We start from the raw sequence: 21,102 nt of genomic DNA on the forward strand, positions 1-21,102 counted from the left end.
TCCTGCCCAGACAGCCAAGCAACTATCCGATTACTGCTTCCTCTCATCTTGCTCTTTCTGGCAGCAGACTGAAGGTTTATTCTCTGGAGAGAAGAAGAGGACAAAGAAATCTGGCACAGGGAAGATAGGACAGAAGTTGAGACTCACTTCCTTTTCCTGTCCCATTTTTGGAATGTCTTGAGCCAGACTTACATATTGTATGCAAGAGACTACTGAACTTTTCTCTGGAAAAATAAAATGGCCTATGAGAAATGCCAAAAGAGAGTGACATTTGGGGGAGAGCATAGTAAATACAGCTTGCTATCCTGTTAACTTACTCTGAAGTCCACTAATCAACAGGCCTCACTTATGCACAAAAATATTCTGTCAATTTTTTAGCATATCTCTTTTCAATATGAATACACAGTTAAGTGTCCACATTAAGATAAAATAAACAACAAAAAGATAAAAAGTTCAAAATAATTATAATTAATATTCTCAGACACCTAAGGGAAGAATTTGCTGCCATGAAACAAAAAAGAAAACAAATAAGAAATATGGAATAAAAAAAAAAAAAAAGGTTAGAGTGGGAGAGAGCCAAAGCATAAGAGACTGTTAAAAAACTGAGAACAAACTGAGGGTTGATGGGGGGTGGGAGGGAGGGGAGGGTGGGTGATGGGTATTGAGGAGGGCACCTTTTGGGATGAGCACTGGGTGTTGTATGGAAACCAATTTGTCAATAAATTTCATATAAAAAAAAAAAGAAATATGGAATAAAAATGCAGGAGGAAGGCTTGAAGATAAAGGAAATCTTCCAGAAAGATGAAAAATGGTAAGAAAATTAGATGGAGAATCAGTCCAAGAGATTCAACATCCCAGTAAAAGGTATTACAGAAAAAGGGACCACATAAAACAGTGAAGAAGGAGTGCTCAAAGAAATAATGCAGGAAGAACTTTCCAGAATTGAAGGAAACTTTCTAGAACATGAAACTAAATTGAAAACCCATTACGCATATATATTATGTATACGAAACATACCCACACTAAGGAGCATCAATGTGAAATTTCAGATCATTATGGACAAACAAAAGACTAAAATTTCTTAAAAAGAGAAACAATAACATACAAAATACAAAGAATCCAGAAAAAGAATTGTGTCAGATTCTGCAACAGCAATAATGGATGCTAGGGCTTAATGGAAGAATGCCTTCAAAATTAGGAGGAAAATTTATTTGCAAATTAGACTTTTATACCCAGCCAAACTATCAGACAAGTTACGAGTAAAATAAAGGTATTTTCAGGTATTTAAGGTCTCAAAAAATGGACTTCCTACCCATAGATACTAAAAGCTGTATTCTAGCTAGATAAAGGGCTAAATCAAAAAAGAGAAAGATATGGGATTCAGCAAATAAAGAAATTAATCCAGGACAGTGTTGAAAGGGCAGTAAAGACAAATCTCAATTGCTCACCAGACCAAGAGAATAACCTATTCAGAGTGGAATAGGAGTATAGAGGTCTGCAGGAAAGAACAATGAGTGATCTATTTGAGCATATGGAAAATATTCATAGACATGTGGAAAACATACTGGAATATATGGAAACAATTAACTGCAGGAACACAATAAACTCGGCAAATGAAGAAATGAGGTAAATATTAATGCCATGAAAACAAAGAGTTGTATATATAAGAAAGGAGGAATGATTATAGTCTTTTCCCCCTCAGCACTGAAACGGTAGTTCCATGGTCATAACTGTGAGATAATGACAATGGTTTTAACCACAATTTGATATTGTGTTGGCAGGGGAATTAACAATTAGAGAGGGAGCATGGGGTAGATGGCAGAGATGTGTCCTCATATGCTACCTCAGGAAATTAAAAGATCATGTCAGGAGCTGATAAATGAAAAAACCAGCAGTATAAACTATATGTTAGCAAATAAGGAAAACAGCTAAAAGCTGAGGGTAGTTGCCTCCGAAGAAAGACCTAGGATAAGAGTAGGCAAGGTGATCCTGCTTTTTTATGAAAGACTTTTAATAGTGTTTGCTTATCACTTTGGTAAAAATAAAAAAAAAAATTACCATTTTACAACAAAAACAAGCACGTTCACTGTAAAAATTAAAACCAAATTTAGAACTGCTGTTTTAGTTTCTTTTGGGTTTGGTCAAAGTTATTTGGTACACACCCATCAAAATGTCCAAAATTATAAGAGTGATAATTCCAAATATATAGGATGGTGGGAATACAAAAATGATACATTGGTTTTAGAAAAAAAGTCGGTTGGTTTTTAGAAAACTAAACATGATTCAGCAATTCTACTCCTATGTATTTACTTAAGAGAAATAAAAATATACATTCAGAAAAAGACTTGTATATGAATGTTTATGGCAGATTTATTCATAATAGTCCCAAATAGGAAGTAGCCCCAGGTATCCATCAATAGAAAAATAGAGGTGCCTGGGTGGCTCAGTCGGTTAAGCATCTGACTTCAGCTCAGGTCATGATCTCACAGTTTGTGGGTTTGAGCCCTGTGTCTGGCTCTGTGCTGACAGCTCAGAGTCTGCTTTAGATTCTGTGTCTCTCTCTGTCTTTCTGCCCCTCCCCTCCTTGTGCTCTCTCTCTCTCAAAAATCAATAAACATTAAAAAAAAAAAAGGAAAAATAAACTGTGGGGTATTCATATAATTTAATATTATAAAATGTTATGAAATAAATTTTACCCACCTCCCTCCCATTCAAATTTTGAAGCCCTAATACCCAATGTGACTGTATTTGGAGACATTCACTTTAAAGAGGTAATAAAGTTAAAGGAGGTCCTAAGAGTAGGATCCTAATCCAGTAGGACTGGTGTCTTTATATGAGGAGGAAGAGACACTCACAGAGGAAAGAGCATGTGAGGACACAGTGAGAAGGTGATCATCTGCAAGCCAAGGAGAGGGGCCTCAGGAGAAACCAAACCTGTTGACACTTTGATCTTGGGTTTCCAGGCTTCAGAGCTGTGAGAAATAAATTTCTGTTGTTTAAGTCACCCAGTCTGTGGTATTTTGCTATGGCAGCCCTAGCAGACTAAGGTACTCAGCAATAAGAAAAATGAAACACCATGCATCAGCATGGATAAATCTAAAAAACACTGTACCAAATAAAAGAAGCTTTGACCAAAAGAGCATATGCTATATGATTTCACTTACATGACATCAGAACAGTGGTTGGTCCTGGGGCATGGACTGTGGAATAGTGATATGGAGGTGGTGTGGGAGGATTTTGAGGTGATGATAATCTGTAGGGGGTTTTGTTACAAAATTGTATGAATTTGTCAAAACTCTGTGAATGATACCTTTGACATTTGCATTTTACTGTATGTTAACTTTACCTTGAAAGGAAAAAAAAAGATCTTTCAATACTGAACTTCAGTTAATGATATGCATGCTGAAGTGTCTGGGAGGAGTGTACTGATTTTGTTAATTACTTTGAAATGTGTCAAAACTCAGGTGACTGAATGGATGAATGAACACATTGCCTGTCAAATTTGGACTTTGAGGACACTGAGGGTGTAGGCCTGCAGAAAGTGAGGAAAATCTGGTGCACTTAGGTGGCTCAGTCAGTTAAGGGTGCATCTCTTGACCTCAGCTCGGGTCTTGAACTCAGAGTTGTGAGTTTGAGCCCTGTGTTGGGCTCCATGCTCAGTGTGGAGCCTACTTATAAATTAGATAGATAGATAGGGAGGAAAATCTTATTGGAAACTGGAGGGAAGGGTATTTTTGTTATGTAGTTGTACAAAGTTTAGTGGTACAAAGTAGTGTTGTCTGCAGCTATGTGGAAAATAGAAAATGTGTCCAATACTATGGGTAATCCAGCAAAGGAGATCCAAATAGCATTGAATGTGTCACCTAATTTCTTCTTGTGGCTTACAGTAAAATTCGAAAGAAGAAATTAAATTGAAAGGACTATCAAAGAAGTCAAGGTATAGGAGTGCAAATCCATTTGTTAAGACCTCAGAAAGAACAAAGGTGGTACCAAACCAATTTGACAATAAATTTCATATATTTAAAAAAAAAAAAAAGAACAAAGGTGGTACCTCAGAGTACTATTCAGTCTTGTAAGATCTCTTTAAAGAAATCAAAGATGTATCTCACAGATCATCTCAAACATGTCTCTAGGAAGCTTAAGAGTTACTGTCCCTCAATTCTCTCAACAGGGGCCCAAGATTGAGAAAAGTTTATCTTGAAAAGATTTGTGGGTGTGACTTCTGCCCAATCAAGTAAACCCAGGAAGAACCACAGAAGACCCACAAAATTCTTAAAGGAGTTATATATTCAGAAATAAGTGTAGTTTGAGTTGAGAATCTGAGAGATGGAATAAAATGAGGCGAGGTCTTTGAACCCTCAGAATTCCACTGTCAAGAAGGCCGAAAGAGCTTTTCCATTGCAAATCTATGCTAGCTTTCATTTTAAAAGAAAAGGTGGAAGGATGACTCAGAGGGCAACACAAAGATACCCAAAAGCAGAGCTGAGAACCATGGAAGAACCTAAGGAACCTGGGCCTTAAAACTTAATAAAGAAACTCCCAACATTTTCAAATGCTCTGGACCAATGACCCCTTGTATCAACTACTTGAATAGAAATGCCTATAAAGGTTATTCTATGCCTGTATTTCCTTAGTTTAATAGGTTGAGAAGAAATGTTGTTAAGAAGCCTTATTTAGGGAACTAAACCCAAGGACCCTTAAATGCCCCTGCACCTGATTTAGACAATGAAATTCTAGGCACTGAGCTTAAGCTGTAAAGGGAGAGGACTTTTGCTTTCTTTGTGAGGAGTGAATACATTCTGCATATGGGAGGGATATAAATCACTGAGGCCAGAGGGTAGATTCCAGGAGAGCTACTGGTGATCACTATCTCCAGGTCTTCATTCCCACTTTTTGAATTACTGACTTGATTCTAACAGAATAAGGTAGAAAGGATTAGAGGTCAGCTCTGAGATCAAATATAACATAAAAAAGACTGGTTTCTGTGTTGAGTGCTCTTGCTTGCTTCTGCTTGGGTCACTTAGCCTGAGGGAAGCCAGTGGCAATGTTCTGCGGTAGCCCTGTGCAGAGGCTCACATGGTCAGGAATTGAGGCTTACCAATAAGGAGGTCAAGCCCTTCAACTCCAGCCCGCAATTTGACTGGCACCTCATAAGAGATGGATAGCCAGAGAGACTGAGCTAAGCCATGCCTGTGGGATATCAGAAACTCTGATATAATTTATTTTTCTGTTTTAAGCTATTAACTTCTGTGGTAATTTGTTAGGCAATAGTAGATTAATACAAAGAGGAAAAGAACTGAGACAGTTGCAAGGAAGAAGGTAAATCATTGGGTGGATAGGACATAGTCCTCTTTTAAAATAGTCAAGAATAATCTTGAAGATGAAGAGTGGGAGAGATATGAAATTATCAATGCTCAAATAAGTAAATATTAAGAAAATACAACAGTGAGAAAGATGAATAGAGAGGGAAAGGGATAAGTACTCTTACTGAGGAGTCCTTTATGATCTGAGGAGATAAACAGATTAGGCTACTGTTAAAAAAAATGTGGTCTTTGAGGGAGAGAGGATGGGTTATGGAACCATGGCGGCTGACATCATGGAGGCATCTATGAAAAGTCACAAAACCCCTCATAAGGAATTATATTCTGGGAACCATAATTACAAAGTCACTAGGGTTGGCTCTGAAGTGACTGATGTTGAGGAGGGAAGAGGATGATGCAATCTCTAGAAGTAAGGAAATTCATCATTTTTTTGGAAGCAATATCTGGAAAAAAAGAAGTGTTGGCAAATCTTTATACTAACATTATTAAGGAGGCCAAGGATGATTATTTAGATGTGAAATGGTTGCTAGAGATGATGTAGTTGCATGGGTAAAAAACTTTTATAAAGTTATAAATCTACTGCTGGAAATACTGGACAGATGGGAGGCATGGACTCAGTAAGAGGAATGTGAGGCCCAGGGATGGCAAAGGAGGGAACATGATCTAACTCAACAGACACTCTTACCTGGTGATATTTAAGCCTAAATGTATATTACAGCTGGCAGCATAATGCCAGGAAGTTCCTATACAAGTATAAAAAAAGCCTAAAGAACAGTAAAGCAACTAAGCAAATTTGAAAAAAAATTCAAAACTTAAATATAGCACAAAATAATTTATTTTTTCTTTTGTTTTGACCCAGGGGAGGAATGTAATAATTACTATTAAAAAACAAATACTCTGTTACAACTGCCAAATGAGTCCAGTGCCTAGCACTGTGATAGGTACTACAGTGAACAGAAAAGAAACCTTGGCCCCCAAGGTGCTTATGAACTGATTGGAGACTTAAGCCCTATGTACAGAAGCAACTATAGAAGGATTCAAGAAAGGACAGCCTATCCATAAGAAGGTCATCCTTGTGATAGTGTGATGATTTCCAGAGGGAGAAGAGTAGCTGGACAGAGAGGATGGGGAACCCAGAGAGGAGCCAGAGGGACTGTTTGGGCAGTCAGGGGTGGCAGAGGAGGGATCCCAGCTCTGAATGTCAAAGTGGAAGAGTCTTTCAAGGAAGGGGCTGGAAGAGGGACATTGGGTCACCTACTTCTGCAGACAGCAGATGGCTCACAAGTAGAGACACAATGAGCTGAGATTGGAAGAGTGGTGAGAAAACTAGGATCTTGGTATAGGCATCTTTTCTTTCATTTCACAAATAATGAGTGTCAATTTTGGGTGAGGTTCTGTGCTAGGTGCTGTGGAGATGCACAGTTAAACTCTGTCCTGGAGGTATACAGCTTGGTGGGGGAACCAGGAGCTAGATGAAGAGCACTCATATGAGGCAGAGGGCACAAGAAGATTTCCCTGTGAGTTCTCTGGCCAGAGAAATGAGGATAGACATAGAGAAAGGGGATAGGGCATTCTGTCAGTCTAAGACTTGGATTCTTTAAAGTAATTTGGTAGTGAAAGAAATTAGAGCAAGAGAAAGGTGGTTAAAATGGGCAGTACAATCTTAAACTTTCATAATTCTTTTTTCTTGGCAGAAAATAGCAATGGCATGTGGCCAAGAAAGCATATGAGGACATGGTAAATCTGATTTTCCTAAATTGAAAGAGAAAGGACAGGTAAAAAGGGAGATGGTAGCAGCAGCATCCTCAGCACCTGGCTCACAGCCAGACAAGTGGGGCATGACTCCCAGAACCCATCTCTGTGAGTCCCAGGTAATTTGTAAAATGGGGTACCCCCTATCTCATAGGGCACAGGGTACCCCTTACTTTACAGTATCATCTGAGTCATGGTATCTTGCACAGTGCCTATAGTGAGTGCTCAATAAGTGATCTTTATTATTGTTAAAACCTAGGTTGACAAAAGATAGATGAATGCTCACAGAAATGGAGAATGTATTTCACTTCCTCCTCTCCCATTTTTCCTTGTTCTTCCTATGATTCTCTGCCATTTACCTAACTTAATAGTTTTGGGAAAAGAAGAGTCAAGGAAGGAGGAGCTAAAATAAAAGGTGGAAATTTAGTAAAGTGGATAAAAAGACAATAAAAAGAAGTAAAGGTAGAGGCTTGGGAAAATTTAGTCTTTCTGCACTGAGTCCTGAAAAAGTGAGAAACAAGCAAGAAGAAAATCAAGAAAGAAAGGAAAAAGAAAGTCAATGGAGTCTAAAGAAAGATATTTCGAAACAAGTTCTGTAGGTAGGCACTACAGAGGCAAAGGTCAAAGAAGCATGAATATGGTGTGGTCAATGGGATAAGCCAAGGTAAAATTAAACTTCACCTTGGTGAAATAAATGAAAAGGCTAAGGATGTTAGCCTGTAGGCCTCTGAAGGAATAGTTAAAACTAAACCTGAGGGGAGATTCTGGGAAGATGGCAGAGTAGGAGGATCCTAAGCTCACTTTGTGTCCCATGGCTACACCCAGATAGCAGCCGCATCAGCACAATGAATGCAGAAAATGCCAAAGAAAGATTAAAATCATATTATGCATCTTTTCTGATTAAAATGGTATGAAACTAGAAATTAATCGCAAGAAAAAATGTGGAAAAAAACCACAAATACATGAAGGTTATATAACATGCTACTAAACAATGAATGAGTCAACCAAGAAATCAAAGAGGAAGTAAAAAAAAAAAAAATACAGGGAGACAAATGAAAGTGAAAACACAACCATCCAAAATCTTTGGGATGGAGCAAAGCACTGAGGAGGGAAGTTTATAGCAATACAAGCCTACGTCAAGAAGCAAGAAAAATCTCAAATAAATAACCTAACATTAGACCTAAAGAAGTTAGAAAAAGAACAAACAAAGCCCAAAGCCAATAGAAGAAAATACATTATAAAGACTAGGTCAGAAATAAATGAAATAAAGACTAAAAAAACAGCAGAATGGATCAATGAACCCGAGGCTAGTTATTTGAAAAGATCAACAAAACTGATAAACCATTACTCAGACTCATCAAAAATGAGAAGACACAAATCAAGTCAGAAATAAGAGGTGAAATAACAACAGACACCAGAGAAATACAAATGATCATAAGAGAATATTACCAAAAATTCTATGCCAACAACTGGGACAATGTAGAAGAAATGGATAAATTCCTAGAAACATATAATTTCCCAAAAGTAAATCAGGAAAAAATGGAAAATCTGAACAGACTGAACAGCAATGAAATTAAATCAGTAATAGAAAAATTCCCAACAAACAAAAGTCTCGGACCAGACAACTTCACAGGTGAATTCTATCAAACATTTAAAAAAGAGTTAATACCTTTTCTTCTCAAACTATTTCAAAAACTAGAAGAGGAAGGAATGCTTCCAAATTCATTCTATGAGTCCAGCATTACCCACATACCAAAACCAGATAAAGATACTACACGTAGGCCAATATCTCTGATGAACATCAATACAAGAATCCTCAACAAAATATTAGCAAACCAAATCCAACAGTACATCAAAAAAAATCACCACAATCAAGTGGGATTTATTCCTGGAATGCAAGGGTGGTTGAATATTATCAAGTCCATCAATGTGATATATTACATCAACAAGAGAAAGATAAAAAGTATATGATCATTTCAGTGGATGCATAAAAAGTGTTTGACAAAGTATAACATCCATTCATGATAAAAACTCTCAACAAAGTGGGTTTAGAGGGAACATACCTCTCTACATAATAAAGCCCAAATATGAAAAGCCCACATCTAACATTATACTCAATCATGAAAAACTGGGAATTTTTCCTCTAAGACCAGGAACAAGACAAGGATGTTCACTCTCACCAATTCTATTCAACATAGTACTGGAAGTCCTAGCCACAGCAATTGGACAAGGAAAAATAAATAAAAGGCATTCAAATTGGTAAGGAAACTTTCACTATTTGCAGATATCATGATACTATATACAGAAAATCTTGAAGACTCCACCAAAAGTCACAGCATACAAAATTAATATAAATAATATTTTTTTTGCATTTCTATACACTAATAATAAAGAAGCAGAAAGAGAAATTAAGAAAACAATCCCATTTATAATTGCACCAAAAATAATAAAACACCCAGGAATAAACTTAACCAGGAAGGTGAAAGACTTGTCCTCTGAAAACTATGAAACACTGATCAAAGGAATTGAAGATGACACAAACAAGTGGTAAGATATTCCCTATTCATGGAATGGGAGAACCAATATTGTTAAAATTTCCATTAATTTCCCCAAGCAATCTACAGATTTAACGCAATCCCTATGAAAATATCAACAACATTTTCCACAAAACTAGAACAAATAATCCTAAAATTTGTGTGGTACCACAAAAGACCCTGAATACCCATAGCAATCTTGAAAAAGAAGAAAAAAAATGGGGAATATTGCAATCCCAGATCTCAAGATACACTACGCAGTTATGGTAATCAAAAGAGTATGGTACTGGCACAAAAACAGACACATAGATCAATGGAACAGAATAGAGAGCCCAGAAAAAACCTATGCTTTTATCCAATTAATCTACAACAAAGGAGGCAAGAATATACAAGGTGAAAATGATAGTCTCCTTAACAAATGGTGTTGGGAAAACTGGACAGCTATGTAATTAGCGATACACATGAAAAAGAATAATATTGGACCACTTCCTTACTCCAATGGACCACTTATTTATACTCCACAAAACTCAAAGTGGATTAAAGACTTAAATGTAAGACTTGAAAGCACAAAATTCCTAGAGGGAAAGAAAAAAAAGGCAGAATCTCTTTGACATCAGCTATAAAAACATGTTTCTAGATATGTCTTCTTTGGCTAGGGAAACAAAAGCAAAATCAAACTATTGGGACTACACCAAAATAAAAAAGCTTTTGCACAGAGAAGGAAATCATCAACAAAACAAAAAGACAACCTACTGAATAATAGATGTTTGCAAATGATACACCAAAAAAAGAGTTAACATTCAAAATATGTAAAGAACCTACACAATCCAACACCAAAACCCCCAAATAATCCAAGTAAAAATGAGCAGAGGACATTTTTCCAAAGTAGACATACAGATGGTCAACAGACACATGAAAAGATGCTCAACATCACTAATTATCAAGAAAATGTAAATCAATACCATAATGAGATATCACCTCACACCTGTCAGAATGGCTAAAATGAAACACACAAGAAGTAACAAGTGTTGATGAAGATGTAAAGAAAAAGGAACCCTCTTCCTGCACTGTTGGTAAGAATGTAAGCTGGTGCACCCACTGTGAAAAATAGTATGGCTGTTCCTCCAAAAATTAAAAGCAGAATTACCATAAGATTTAGTAATTCCACTACTGGGTATTTATCCAAAGAAAACAAAAACATTAATTCAAAAAGATACATGAACCACTATGTTCACTGCTGCATTATGTACAATAGCCAACATATGGAAGCAACCCAAGTGTCCACCCATAGATGAATGGAAAAAGAAGGTGTGATACACACACACACACACACACACACACACACACACACACACACACGAATATTACTCAGCCATAAAAAAGAATTAAATCTTACCATTTGTAACAACATGAATGAACCTATAGGGTACAATGCTAAGTGAAGTAAGTCAGTCAAAGAAAAATACCATATGATTTCACTCATATGTAGAATGTAAGAAACAAAACAAAGGAACAAAGGGGAAAAAAGAGACAAACCAGAAAACAGACTCTTAACTACAGAGAACAAACTGGTGATTGCCAAAGGAGAGGTGGGTGGAGGAATGGGTAAAATAGGTGAAGGGGATTACGAGTACACTTATCATGGTGAGCAGTGAATAATGCATTGAATTTTTGAATCATTATATTGTACACATGAAACTAATATAACACTCTATGTTAATTATAGTTGAATTAAAAAAGTAAGATAAAATGGGGCTCCTGGGTGGCTCAGTTGGTTAAGCCTCTGACTTCGGCTCAGGTCATGATCTCGTGGTTTATAGGTTCGAGCCCCATGTCGGGCTCTGCACTGACAGCTCAGAGCCTAGAGCCTGCTTTGAATTCTGTGTCTCCCTCTCTCTCCCCCCCTCCCCCCTCACGCTCTGTCTCTCCTTCAAAAATAAATAAACATAAGAAAAAAATTTTAAAAAAAGTAAGATAAAATAACAGCAAAAAGAAAAAAAAACCTGATATAGGACCTTGGAGCAAAATATTTAATGGCTGGAGAGAAAACCAAGATGATTACATATTAAATATGCATATATTTCCATATTCTCCCATCCCTCAAAGAAAAAATAACAAAATAAAAAAGATGAAGTGTTATTCACTATAATAATGATCACTTTGGTGTTTACTCTTTGCCAACCACTGTTTGAAGTACTTAACAAGTATTAGTTATTTAATCTCCACTGCAACTCTGTGAGGAAAATATATTTATTATCATCATTTTACCAATAAGGAGACTGAGGCACAGAGAGTTTAACTTGCTCAATATCTCACAGCTTGGAGGTATGTCGCCAGTATGCTAAACTGCTTCCCACAATTATCTGAGCCTGGTTACAAACTGGGTAGAGTCATCCTCTCATGGAATGAGTTTAGGGCCACTTACAATAAGACCACAAATCATTACTGTGAAGAAGATGATAATTTTAGTTTGATAGTAGATAATCCTTTAAAAAAATCCCACATAGTTGGGGCACCTGGGTGGCTCAGTAGGTTATGTGTTGACTTCAGCTCAGGTCATGATCTCATGGTTTGTGGGATTGAGCCCCATGTTGGGCTCTGTGCTGACAGCTCAGAGCCTGGAGCCTGCCTCAGATTCTGTCTTCCTCTCTCTCTCAGCCCCTCTCCTGCTTGCACTCTGTCTCTCTCTCTCAAAAATAAATAAACATTAAAAAATTTAAGAAAAAATCACACATGGTTACCAATCCGGTTTGAGAGACACATAATGTGAAAAAGCTGCAAATGGATGTGAGTGGCCAATAGGAAGATTAAAAAGGAAATAAAAGGTCATAAATCCAGGGAGCAAAATATATCAAAAGGCCACTTTTGGTAATATTGAAGGCAGAAATCCCTTGATAAATATTCATACAATGGACCATAATGCTAGGTAGACATGAGACCCTGGGACCTGCTGGCAGCATGGCATGGTACTGTAATCATGCACTGGTGTGCAGGGTAATCTTGCATGTCTTTATGCTATTTGTCTTTTCCTAGGAACTGTACCAAAAAAAGTAATACTGGATTTTTGGTAAACATGTGGTACAAGAATCTAAGATACCATTATTGTAAAATATATTTATATTATAAAAAAAATTTAGGGGGAAAAATAGACCTTGCTGGTTTATAATTAATGAAAACATGGGTGTTTACAAAGGCAAAGAAGATCTAGTCTTCCACAAACCCCAGTAACTGATGTTAAAGAACATGGAATGCTGTAGAAGGGTAGAAGATGATTCTAGAATCCAACAGTTGTGACTCTCCCACAGTACGGTCACCTGTTTGGTTTTCTTTGACAGGGCAGGAACTGGAGCTGTCTCCTGCTGCATCATTTCTGTGTCTCCTCTTCCTTCACCATCTGATGCCTCTAGGAAATATAAAGTTTAACAATTAGAAAAGCATCTCTCTCTCTCTCTCTCTCTCTCTCTCTCCCATTGCTAGTGCAATCTTGGTACTCCCTTTCTAGAAGTTTCTATCCTTGACTCAATAATTCTAAGAAGCTGAATTCAAGGAAATGATCCAAAATGTAGAGATTTAAACACCAAGATATCAGTCTTTTCTATAAAACTGCAAAAGTGCAGATTATCCAGATGCCTAAGATTTGAAAATGTTTACTTATGGAGCACTTATACTGATCTTACAGATATTAAACTTGTCATATTCAGATAAGAAAGTTGCTGTTTGGAGGGGTAAAGCAATTTGCCCCAGGTCACACACCCAGATCTATTTGAGTCCAAAGTCTTCTCTGCAAGCGATATTGCCTGCCCTGAAAACCAGCAGCTCTAGATACCTCGGCACTGGCCCTGGGGGAATGTTAAGAGACTGTGACAAAAGGATTATAGACCATGAGAAATATTTATTTTGAATATTTTAAATCTTTTGACAATGGAAAAAATTAATTCTTACTCTAAGAGTCATGAAAAATGTAAGTTTTAACAGTTTCCCTGTTTATAAAGCTCTACTGAAGAAACACAGCAACTATAAATTTCTCATTTCCCACAATGCCATACTGCATTCCAGATTTTAGCAGTTGCTCCCTTTAAACACATTTTTTGAATCTTTGAAAGGTTTTACTCACTTTCTTTGAATTTCTCTATGTATCTCAAAGTCAAGCCAAAATGTGAATTTGTGAGCAACCTTGGTTAGAATTCATATTTAAGTTCAAATTAACCAATCTGGTAGTCCTAAGCTTTTAAATGTTTGCATATTATGGTGGTTAGTTTCCTATGATAACTTGATTGGGCCATGGGGTATCCAGATATTTGGTCAAACATTATTCTGGGTGTTTCTATGAGGGTTTTTGGGATGAGATTAATCTTTGAATGGTAGACTGAATAAAGCAGATTGCCTTCCCTAATGTGGGTGGGCCTCATTAGATGAAGGCCTGAGTAGAACAAAAAGGCTGACCTTCTGCTAAGTAAGAATTTTTTCTGCCTTTGGACTTGAACTGAAGTATCAGTTCCTTCTGCATCTAGAGCCTGTCAGCTTTCAGACTAGAACTACACCATCAGCTCTCTTAGTTCTCAGGCCTTCTGACCAGGATTGGAACCTGGGTTCCAGCTGGCCACTTCACAGTACAGATGTTGGGACTTGCTGGCCTCAACGACTGCACAGGTCAATTTCTTATTTTACATATGGACAGATATAGATAGAAAAAGATACAGATATAGATCTCCTATTGGTTCTGTTTTTACAGAGAAGTGAAGACACATATTTCTAATTAGCTGTATAGCATGAAAAAAAGGATTCTACCCATAGACTATTAGCAGGTAGAAGATTAATAGGGCTTCTAAATGAGTGATTATGTTGGCATTAATAGCATTTATAGAACTTCTACTTCATTTATAGAACTTCTGCTTCTGGAAAGATAGTAATAGTAGGAGTAGTATTTTTCCCTCTTCCTCCTGCTAAGTACAGCTAAAACTCCTGGACATTATATATAAAACAAACATAGAAAGCCTAAACGTAGAGAGAAGAAGGCACTTTGGGACTTTGGGGTATAAATGACATCACAGTAGTTAGTTTTCTGGGTTTTCTTTTTGCCTCATTATCTCAGGCTTGGAGCTAAATAAGCCAGCAACTTGGAAATGCCAATGGGAGCAGACAAAAAAAGCCCTACGAAACATCTGTTCTATTTAACAAAATGACCAGGAAAAAGACAACACAGTAAGATGGAAAATGTTTAGACAATAACTATTTGACTCCAAACACCACCAAAAAAAACCAACCAACCAAACAAAAAAACCAAACTGGCTCCGCCCACATCAGCAAAGGCTGAGTGGGGAACCTAGACTTTCACTCTTGCCAAGCTGTAATGAGGTACCCCAACACCTCCTCCACTTTCCACCAGGGTGTTATCAGAGATGGTCAAGCAGGGAATGAAACCCCAAAGGGATTTTCATCCCTTAACGGTAGTAACAAACCCCTGTTCCCTCCTCCCATCACTACCACCACCATTGCAGTATCAATAGAGACCATATGGTGAGCCTTGAATTCCACTTCCTCTGGGCAGTAATGAAGTGCACCTCTCCCTCCCCACTAGGATGGTATTAGAGGAGGCCTGGTAAAGTGTCAGCACTTTCCATATGGCAAAGTGGTAACAAGGTCACACTCACCCTAGTGGTTTTAACAACCACTAAAAAAGCTATACAAAGGGATACACTCAAAAACACATAAATAAATAAAAATAGAATTTTGAAAATGTTCAAGGAACAAAAAGGAAAGAGAAAATAGAGAAACTAAAAACAGCAAACAGATAAAAAAACAGAATAAAATGGAAGATTTAATCCTTACATATCAATAATTACATAAATGTAAATGGCCTAAAAATGCAAATTTAGAGATCGACAAAATAGATTAAAAAATATGCCATTTACAAGAAACTTTCCTCAAATGTAATAAGATATACAAGTTGAAAGCAAAATGATGGGGAAAATGTAACATAGAAATACTGATCAAAAGAAAGCAGAGTGGCTATATTAATATCAGATGAGTGGCTTCAGCGTAAAGAAAATTATCACAGAAAGAGAAAAATTACCATTCTGTAATGATAAAAGTGTGGCTGTATCAAGGAGCTAAAGCAATCCTTAATGTGTATGCACCACATGCAGGAAGGAAACATAGGAAGGAAAAACTGAGAGAAATGAAAGAAGAAATAGACAAAAGTACAGTTCAGTGGCAAACTTCAAGAGTTCTCTTTCAAAAACTGAGTGAATTACTAAACATAAAATCAGCAAGAATATAGAAGAATGAAGTGACAACAATTAACCAATAGGATCTGATCAACATTTGTACTCAATACTCCACTCAACAGAACATAGTCTTTTCAAGTGTTGTGGAACATAGCCTAAGATACAGCATATTCTAGGCCATAAGACATCAACAAATTGAAAAGGAATTGATAAACACCATGTATAAAAGACTTACAGTAAACATTATACTTCATAATGAAAGGCAGAATGCTTTCTCCCTGATTGGGAACAAGGCATAGATGTCTGTTCTGACCGGAATTATTCAACATAGTGCTAGAACTTTTCATCAGTGCAAAAAGGCAAGAAAGGAAAGGAAAGGCATATACGTCAGAAAGGAAGACATCAAACTGCCCCCATTTGCAAATGACATGATTGTTTACATAGAAAATCCCAAGAAATCTAAAAAAAGTCTACCCCCCAACTCCCAAACCGTGCTAGAAGTAATAAGTGAGTTTAGCTAAGCTGTAGAATAAAAGATAAACACGTACAAATTTTATTTCTATATATTAAGCAACAAACATGAACACAAAAATTAAAAATACAATGCCATTTACAATTGCTGAAAAAAACTTAAAATACTTAGGTGTAAATTTAACAGAACATGTACGGGACATGCATGCTTAAGACTACAAAACACCAATGGAAGAAATCAAAGAAGACCTAAATAGAGGTGCCTGGGTGGCTCAGTCAGTTAAGCATCTGACTCTTGATTTTGCCTCAGGCCATGATCTCATGGTTCATGGGATGGAACCCACCATCAGGCTCTGCACTGTCAGCAGAACCTGCTTGGAATTCTCTCTCCCTCTCTCTCTGAAATCAAGAGTTGGATGTTCAACAGACTGAGCCACGCAGGCACCCCTACCCAATTGATTTTTAACAGCAGCAATTCAAGAGAGGAAAAGTAACCTTTTCAACAAATTGGGGAAAAAAAACATAGGCAAAAAAATGAAGACTTACCTAAGTTTTACACCTTATACAAAATTTACCTCAAAAATGGATCACAAATTTAAAGGTAAAATGTAAAACTATAAAACCTTTAGAAAAAAAGGAGAAATCTTTAGGATCTAGGGTTAGGCAAAGTTCTTAGTTTTGACACTGAAAGTACAATCAATAAAAGGGACAATAAATAAGTTAGACTTTACCAAAATCGAAAACGTCTGCTTGGCAAAGACCATGTTAAGGGGGTAGAAAAACAGGGTACCGAGTGGGAGAAATATTTGCAAACCACATGTCCAACAAAGGACAGACCAGTATCTAGACAAAATAAAGAATTCTCAAAATTGGACACTAAAAAACTAGGCAACAGAATTAGGAAATGGCAAAAGACATGAACAGACATTTCACTGAAAAGTAAATAAGTACAGGAAAATATGTTCCATATCATTAACCACTACAGAAATGCTAATTAAAGCCACAAAATATCAGTACAAATCTACCAATGACTAACATTAAAAACAGCGTCAACACCAAATGCTGATGAGGATGTGGAGAAACTGGATTTTCATTCACTGCAAGTGGGAATGGAAAATAGTACAGCCACTTCATTCCGCAAATGGAAAAAAGTTTGGCAGTTCCTTAAACATACAGGGGTCTGGGTTTCTCTGTTGGTTAAGTATCCGACTCTTGATTTTGCTTCAGGTTACAATCTCCCAGTTGTGAAATGGAGCCCCATCTCCCATGTGAAATGGAGCCCATGAATCCCCCTGCTTGGGATTCTTCTCCCCCTGTCTCTCTCTCTGTGCTTCCCCCACTTGAGCTCTATCAACAACAACCAAAAACATGAGACATGCAACTACTATACAACACAGCAATTGCACTCCTGGGCACTTATCCCAGAGAAACAAAAACTTAAGTTTAAACAACAAATTGTCCAGAAATGTTACAGCAACTTTATTTATTATTTATAATAGCCCCAAACTAGAAAAAACCCAGATGTCCTTCAATAGATAACTGGTTAGACAAACTGTGATATATGCATACTATAGAATACTAATCAACAATAAAAAGAAATAAACTATTAATACATAAAACCTAAGATAAATTTCCAGAGAATTATGCTTACTGAAAAAAGCCAAGCCCCAAAGGTTACACACTGTGTGATTCCATGTATACATCATTCTCGAAATGACAAAATTCTAGAAATGGAGAACAGAATAGTGGTCTCAAGGAGTTAAGGAAGGAGTAGGGTTGGGGGGATTAGGTATGGTTACAAGAGAGCAACAAAAGAAGGATTCTTGTGGGGATGGAAATGTTCTGTATCTCAACTGAATCAGTCTCAAAATCTTTGTTGTTACCATTTACATATACATATAGCTTTGCAATTTGTTACTATTGGGGGAATCTGGGTAAAGGGTATATGTGATCTCTCTGTATACTGTTTCCTACAATTACATGTGGATCTATGATGATTTCACAATTAAAAAGTTTAATTTAAAAAGTGTTTAAAGGAAATATACCTTCTTCTTCAGGAAGCCCAAAATTATTATGCTGCAAAGGCAACAGGTGTGTGGTACCAGAGTCCCATCCTGCTGCTGGGCTACCCCTGTCACTGCTGTCCTGATTAGGAGAGCCAGAAAGGCAGCAGAATTCAGAAATAAATTCAACCCAGGGAGGCCATGATGAGTCTTCAGAAATAAAAGCCTCCAGGGTAAGGTTGCCACAATAAATACAAAAATATAAAAATTATTGAAAAATTTTTTTAGTATAAGTATGTCCCAAATATTATATGGGAATATCTATATGGTATTAAAAATTATTCATCATTTATCTGAAAGTTGAATTTAAAGAGGAGCCATGTATTTTTATTTGCTAAATCTGGTAACCCTACCTGGGGAATTTCTTTCCCCATCAAAGCCACCTTTAGTGCTGTGAAATTTCTCATACTGGCTTCCCTTCACAGATCCTCCTTTCTCTTAACATCCTCCAACCTATCTTCATCTGGGATCTTTCAGGGAAGCCTTGGCTGACCACACAGCCCTCCTTCTTTCTGTTGTCTCTGTACTTCTAAACTTACCTTATAAATCAGCATATAATTTTATCCTTGTATATAGTGTGCTGCTATTGCATAAATGTTAGGCTTTCTCTCTGCTGACCCATAAATACTGTGAGGGTATCCATTAGTGTCCCAAGTATTTAGCCCAGTATTGATCAAAAGTAATGTGGCACCTGGGTGGCACAGTCAGTTGAACATCCCACTCTTGATTTCAGTTCACGTCATGATCTCATGGTTCGTGGTGACAGCTTGGAGCCTGCTTGGGATTCTCTCTCTTCCTCTCTCTCTCTCCTCCTCCCCCAACCTGTGCGTATGCAAGCTCTCTCTCCCAAAATAAATAAACTTAAAAAAAAGGAAAAAGCACTCCCCCATACCTATTGCTTCATTTGTATTTCTATTATAAAAGTAATATACGTTCTACATGTAAAACATCAGACCACTTACACAAATCTTCCTTTATTAACTTTAAAAGCCATTTCAAGATAAAGTGGATAAAATGCAAATAAGTAAATAAATGTCAGAATCAAACACCAAAACTTTTAAAATTCATATAATGCTTTAAAAAATTTTTCTGGGGGTGCCTGGGTGGCATAGTTAAGCGTCCGACTCTTGATTTCGGCTAAGGTCATCATTTCACTGTTCATGAGTTCGAGCCCCACTTTGGGCTCTGCACTGATGGCAAGGAGCCTGCTTGGAATTCTCTCTCTCCTTCTCTCTGCTCCTTGCCTGCTTGTTCTCTCTCTCTCAACATAAATAAATAAACTTTAAAAAATTAAAAATCTGAGTTCTGTATTCCTCCATTGCCCAGAATCGGATAACTGAAGAATACAGTCTGTATTTTAAGAAGTCTAGTTGAAAATAACACATTTTTAAAGGTATGTGACTCTTATGCAACAAAAACCCATGAGAAATATTTAAAATACCTTGTTAACCAAATGCTCTAAATCTGAGTTACTTTCTGAGCCAAAAAATTATTTCATCTGAAACCTTTTAACATATAAAATGAGATCATCTCATGTCACTGTAGGTTGAATAAATTAGTTGTTTCTTTAGTCTGCAATGTTTTTTGGTTCCAAAAGAGAAAACTGCTTTTCTGAAATAAAGATGCTAGCTCTGTGATTTCCATTAAGAGAGTATTAAAAGAAAAGTATGGGACCCAACCTAGCCAGCCTGGTTCCAGCTCCCAGCTTCCTCTAGAACTGCTGGCCTTTGAGGAGGTTAGGCCAGGTCTCTGCTAATTAGTCCCAGTGTCTGACTGGGCCTCTCGAGTGGAGTCAACAAGATGGGGCAGCTGCATTTCCTACTCCCTGAGAGTATACTGGAAAGAAAGGAAGAAAGAAAGAAAGAAAGAAAGAAAGAAAGAAAGAAAGAGAAAGAAAGAAAGGAAGAAAGAAAGCAAGAAAGGAAGAAAGAGAGAGAAAGGAAGAAAGAAAAAGAAAGAAAGAAAGAAAGAAAGAAAGAAAGAAAGAAAGAGGAAGGAAGGAAGGAAGGAAGGAAGGAAGGAAGGAAGGAAGGAAGGAAAAAAGATACCACTAGATGGAACTGGTTGAATTCTTCCAATACAGGAGTCAAGTATACTGTCCCTTTCCAACCCAAGGCAAAAAGGGTATGCAAAATTAAAAAGTTGTACATATTTTCTCTTTCCCTCAGAGATTGTAGACCATGGCACAAACACACCTGTAGCACCCTTCCCTAGAACTACAGGGAAAGTAGAGGAGAAACCAGGTATGGGATGTATGAAACCAAAAACTAGTCAGTGGAAAATCCTTCCAATTATCAAAAATATAAAACTCTAAGAGAATTAGGTTCCCATTTTTGTCTATTCAAAATGAAAGGCCTTTCCTGTAGGAACACAGTAGATGGTACATTTTATATAGTTTTCAAGAAACCATATATATTTTGTTCTTATTTGATGGGGATGAGTAAAATAAAAACTTTCAGAATTCTTGTGTTTACAGCAGTACTGTTGTTATTTCTTATTTAAAACAACTACTTTCATACCTAATTTTATATCAGTAATTTTATATTCTTTTTCTAAGAGAGGGCCCCTTATATTGAAAAGCTCAGGTCTCACAGGGTGCCTTGGTGGCTCAGTCAGTTAAGTGTCTGACTTTGGCTCAGGTCATGATCTCACAGTTCATGAGTTCGAACCTGGCATCAGGCTCTCTGCTATCAGTATAGAGCCTGCTTTGGATCCTCTCTTCCCCTCTCTCTCT

At 37.1% G+C, this 21,102-nt stretch overlaps 1 protein-coding gene across 1 annotated transcript in view; it reads right to left on the reverse strand.

The window, feature by feature from the left end:
- CMSS1 (cms1 ribosomal small subunit homolog) overlaps positions 1 to 21,102 on the reverse strand; it is a 387,785-nt gene that overhangs the window by 20,590 nt on the left and 346,093 nt on the right. The window contains exon 2 of the mRNA XM_047098584.1: positions 12,922 to 13,010. Coding sequence (XP_046954540.1) covers positions 12,922 to 13,010 — 89 coding nt within the window. The remainder of the gene's footprint in view (positions 1 to 12,921; positions 13,011 to 21,102) is intronic.

The sequence above is a fragment of the Lynx rufus genome, unplaced genomic scaffold (genome assembly GCF_022079265.1).
Source record: "Lynx rufus isolate CCGP_SWC_20201006 ecotype Redwood Valley unplaced genomic scaffold, mLynRuf1.p SCAF_5, whole genome shotgun sequence".
NCBI lineage: Eukaryota > Metazoa > Chordata > Mammalia > Carnivora > Felidae > Lynx > Lynx rufus.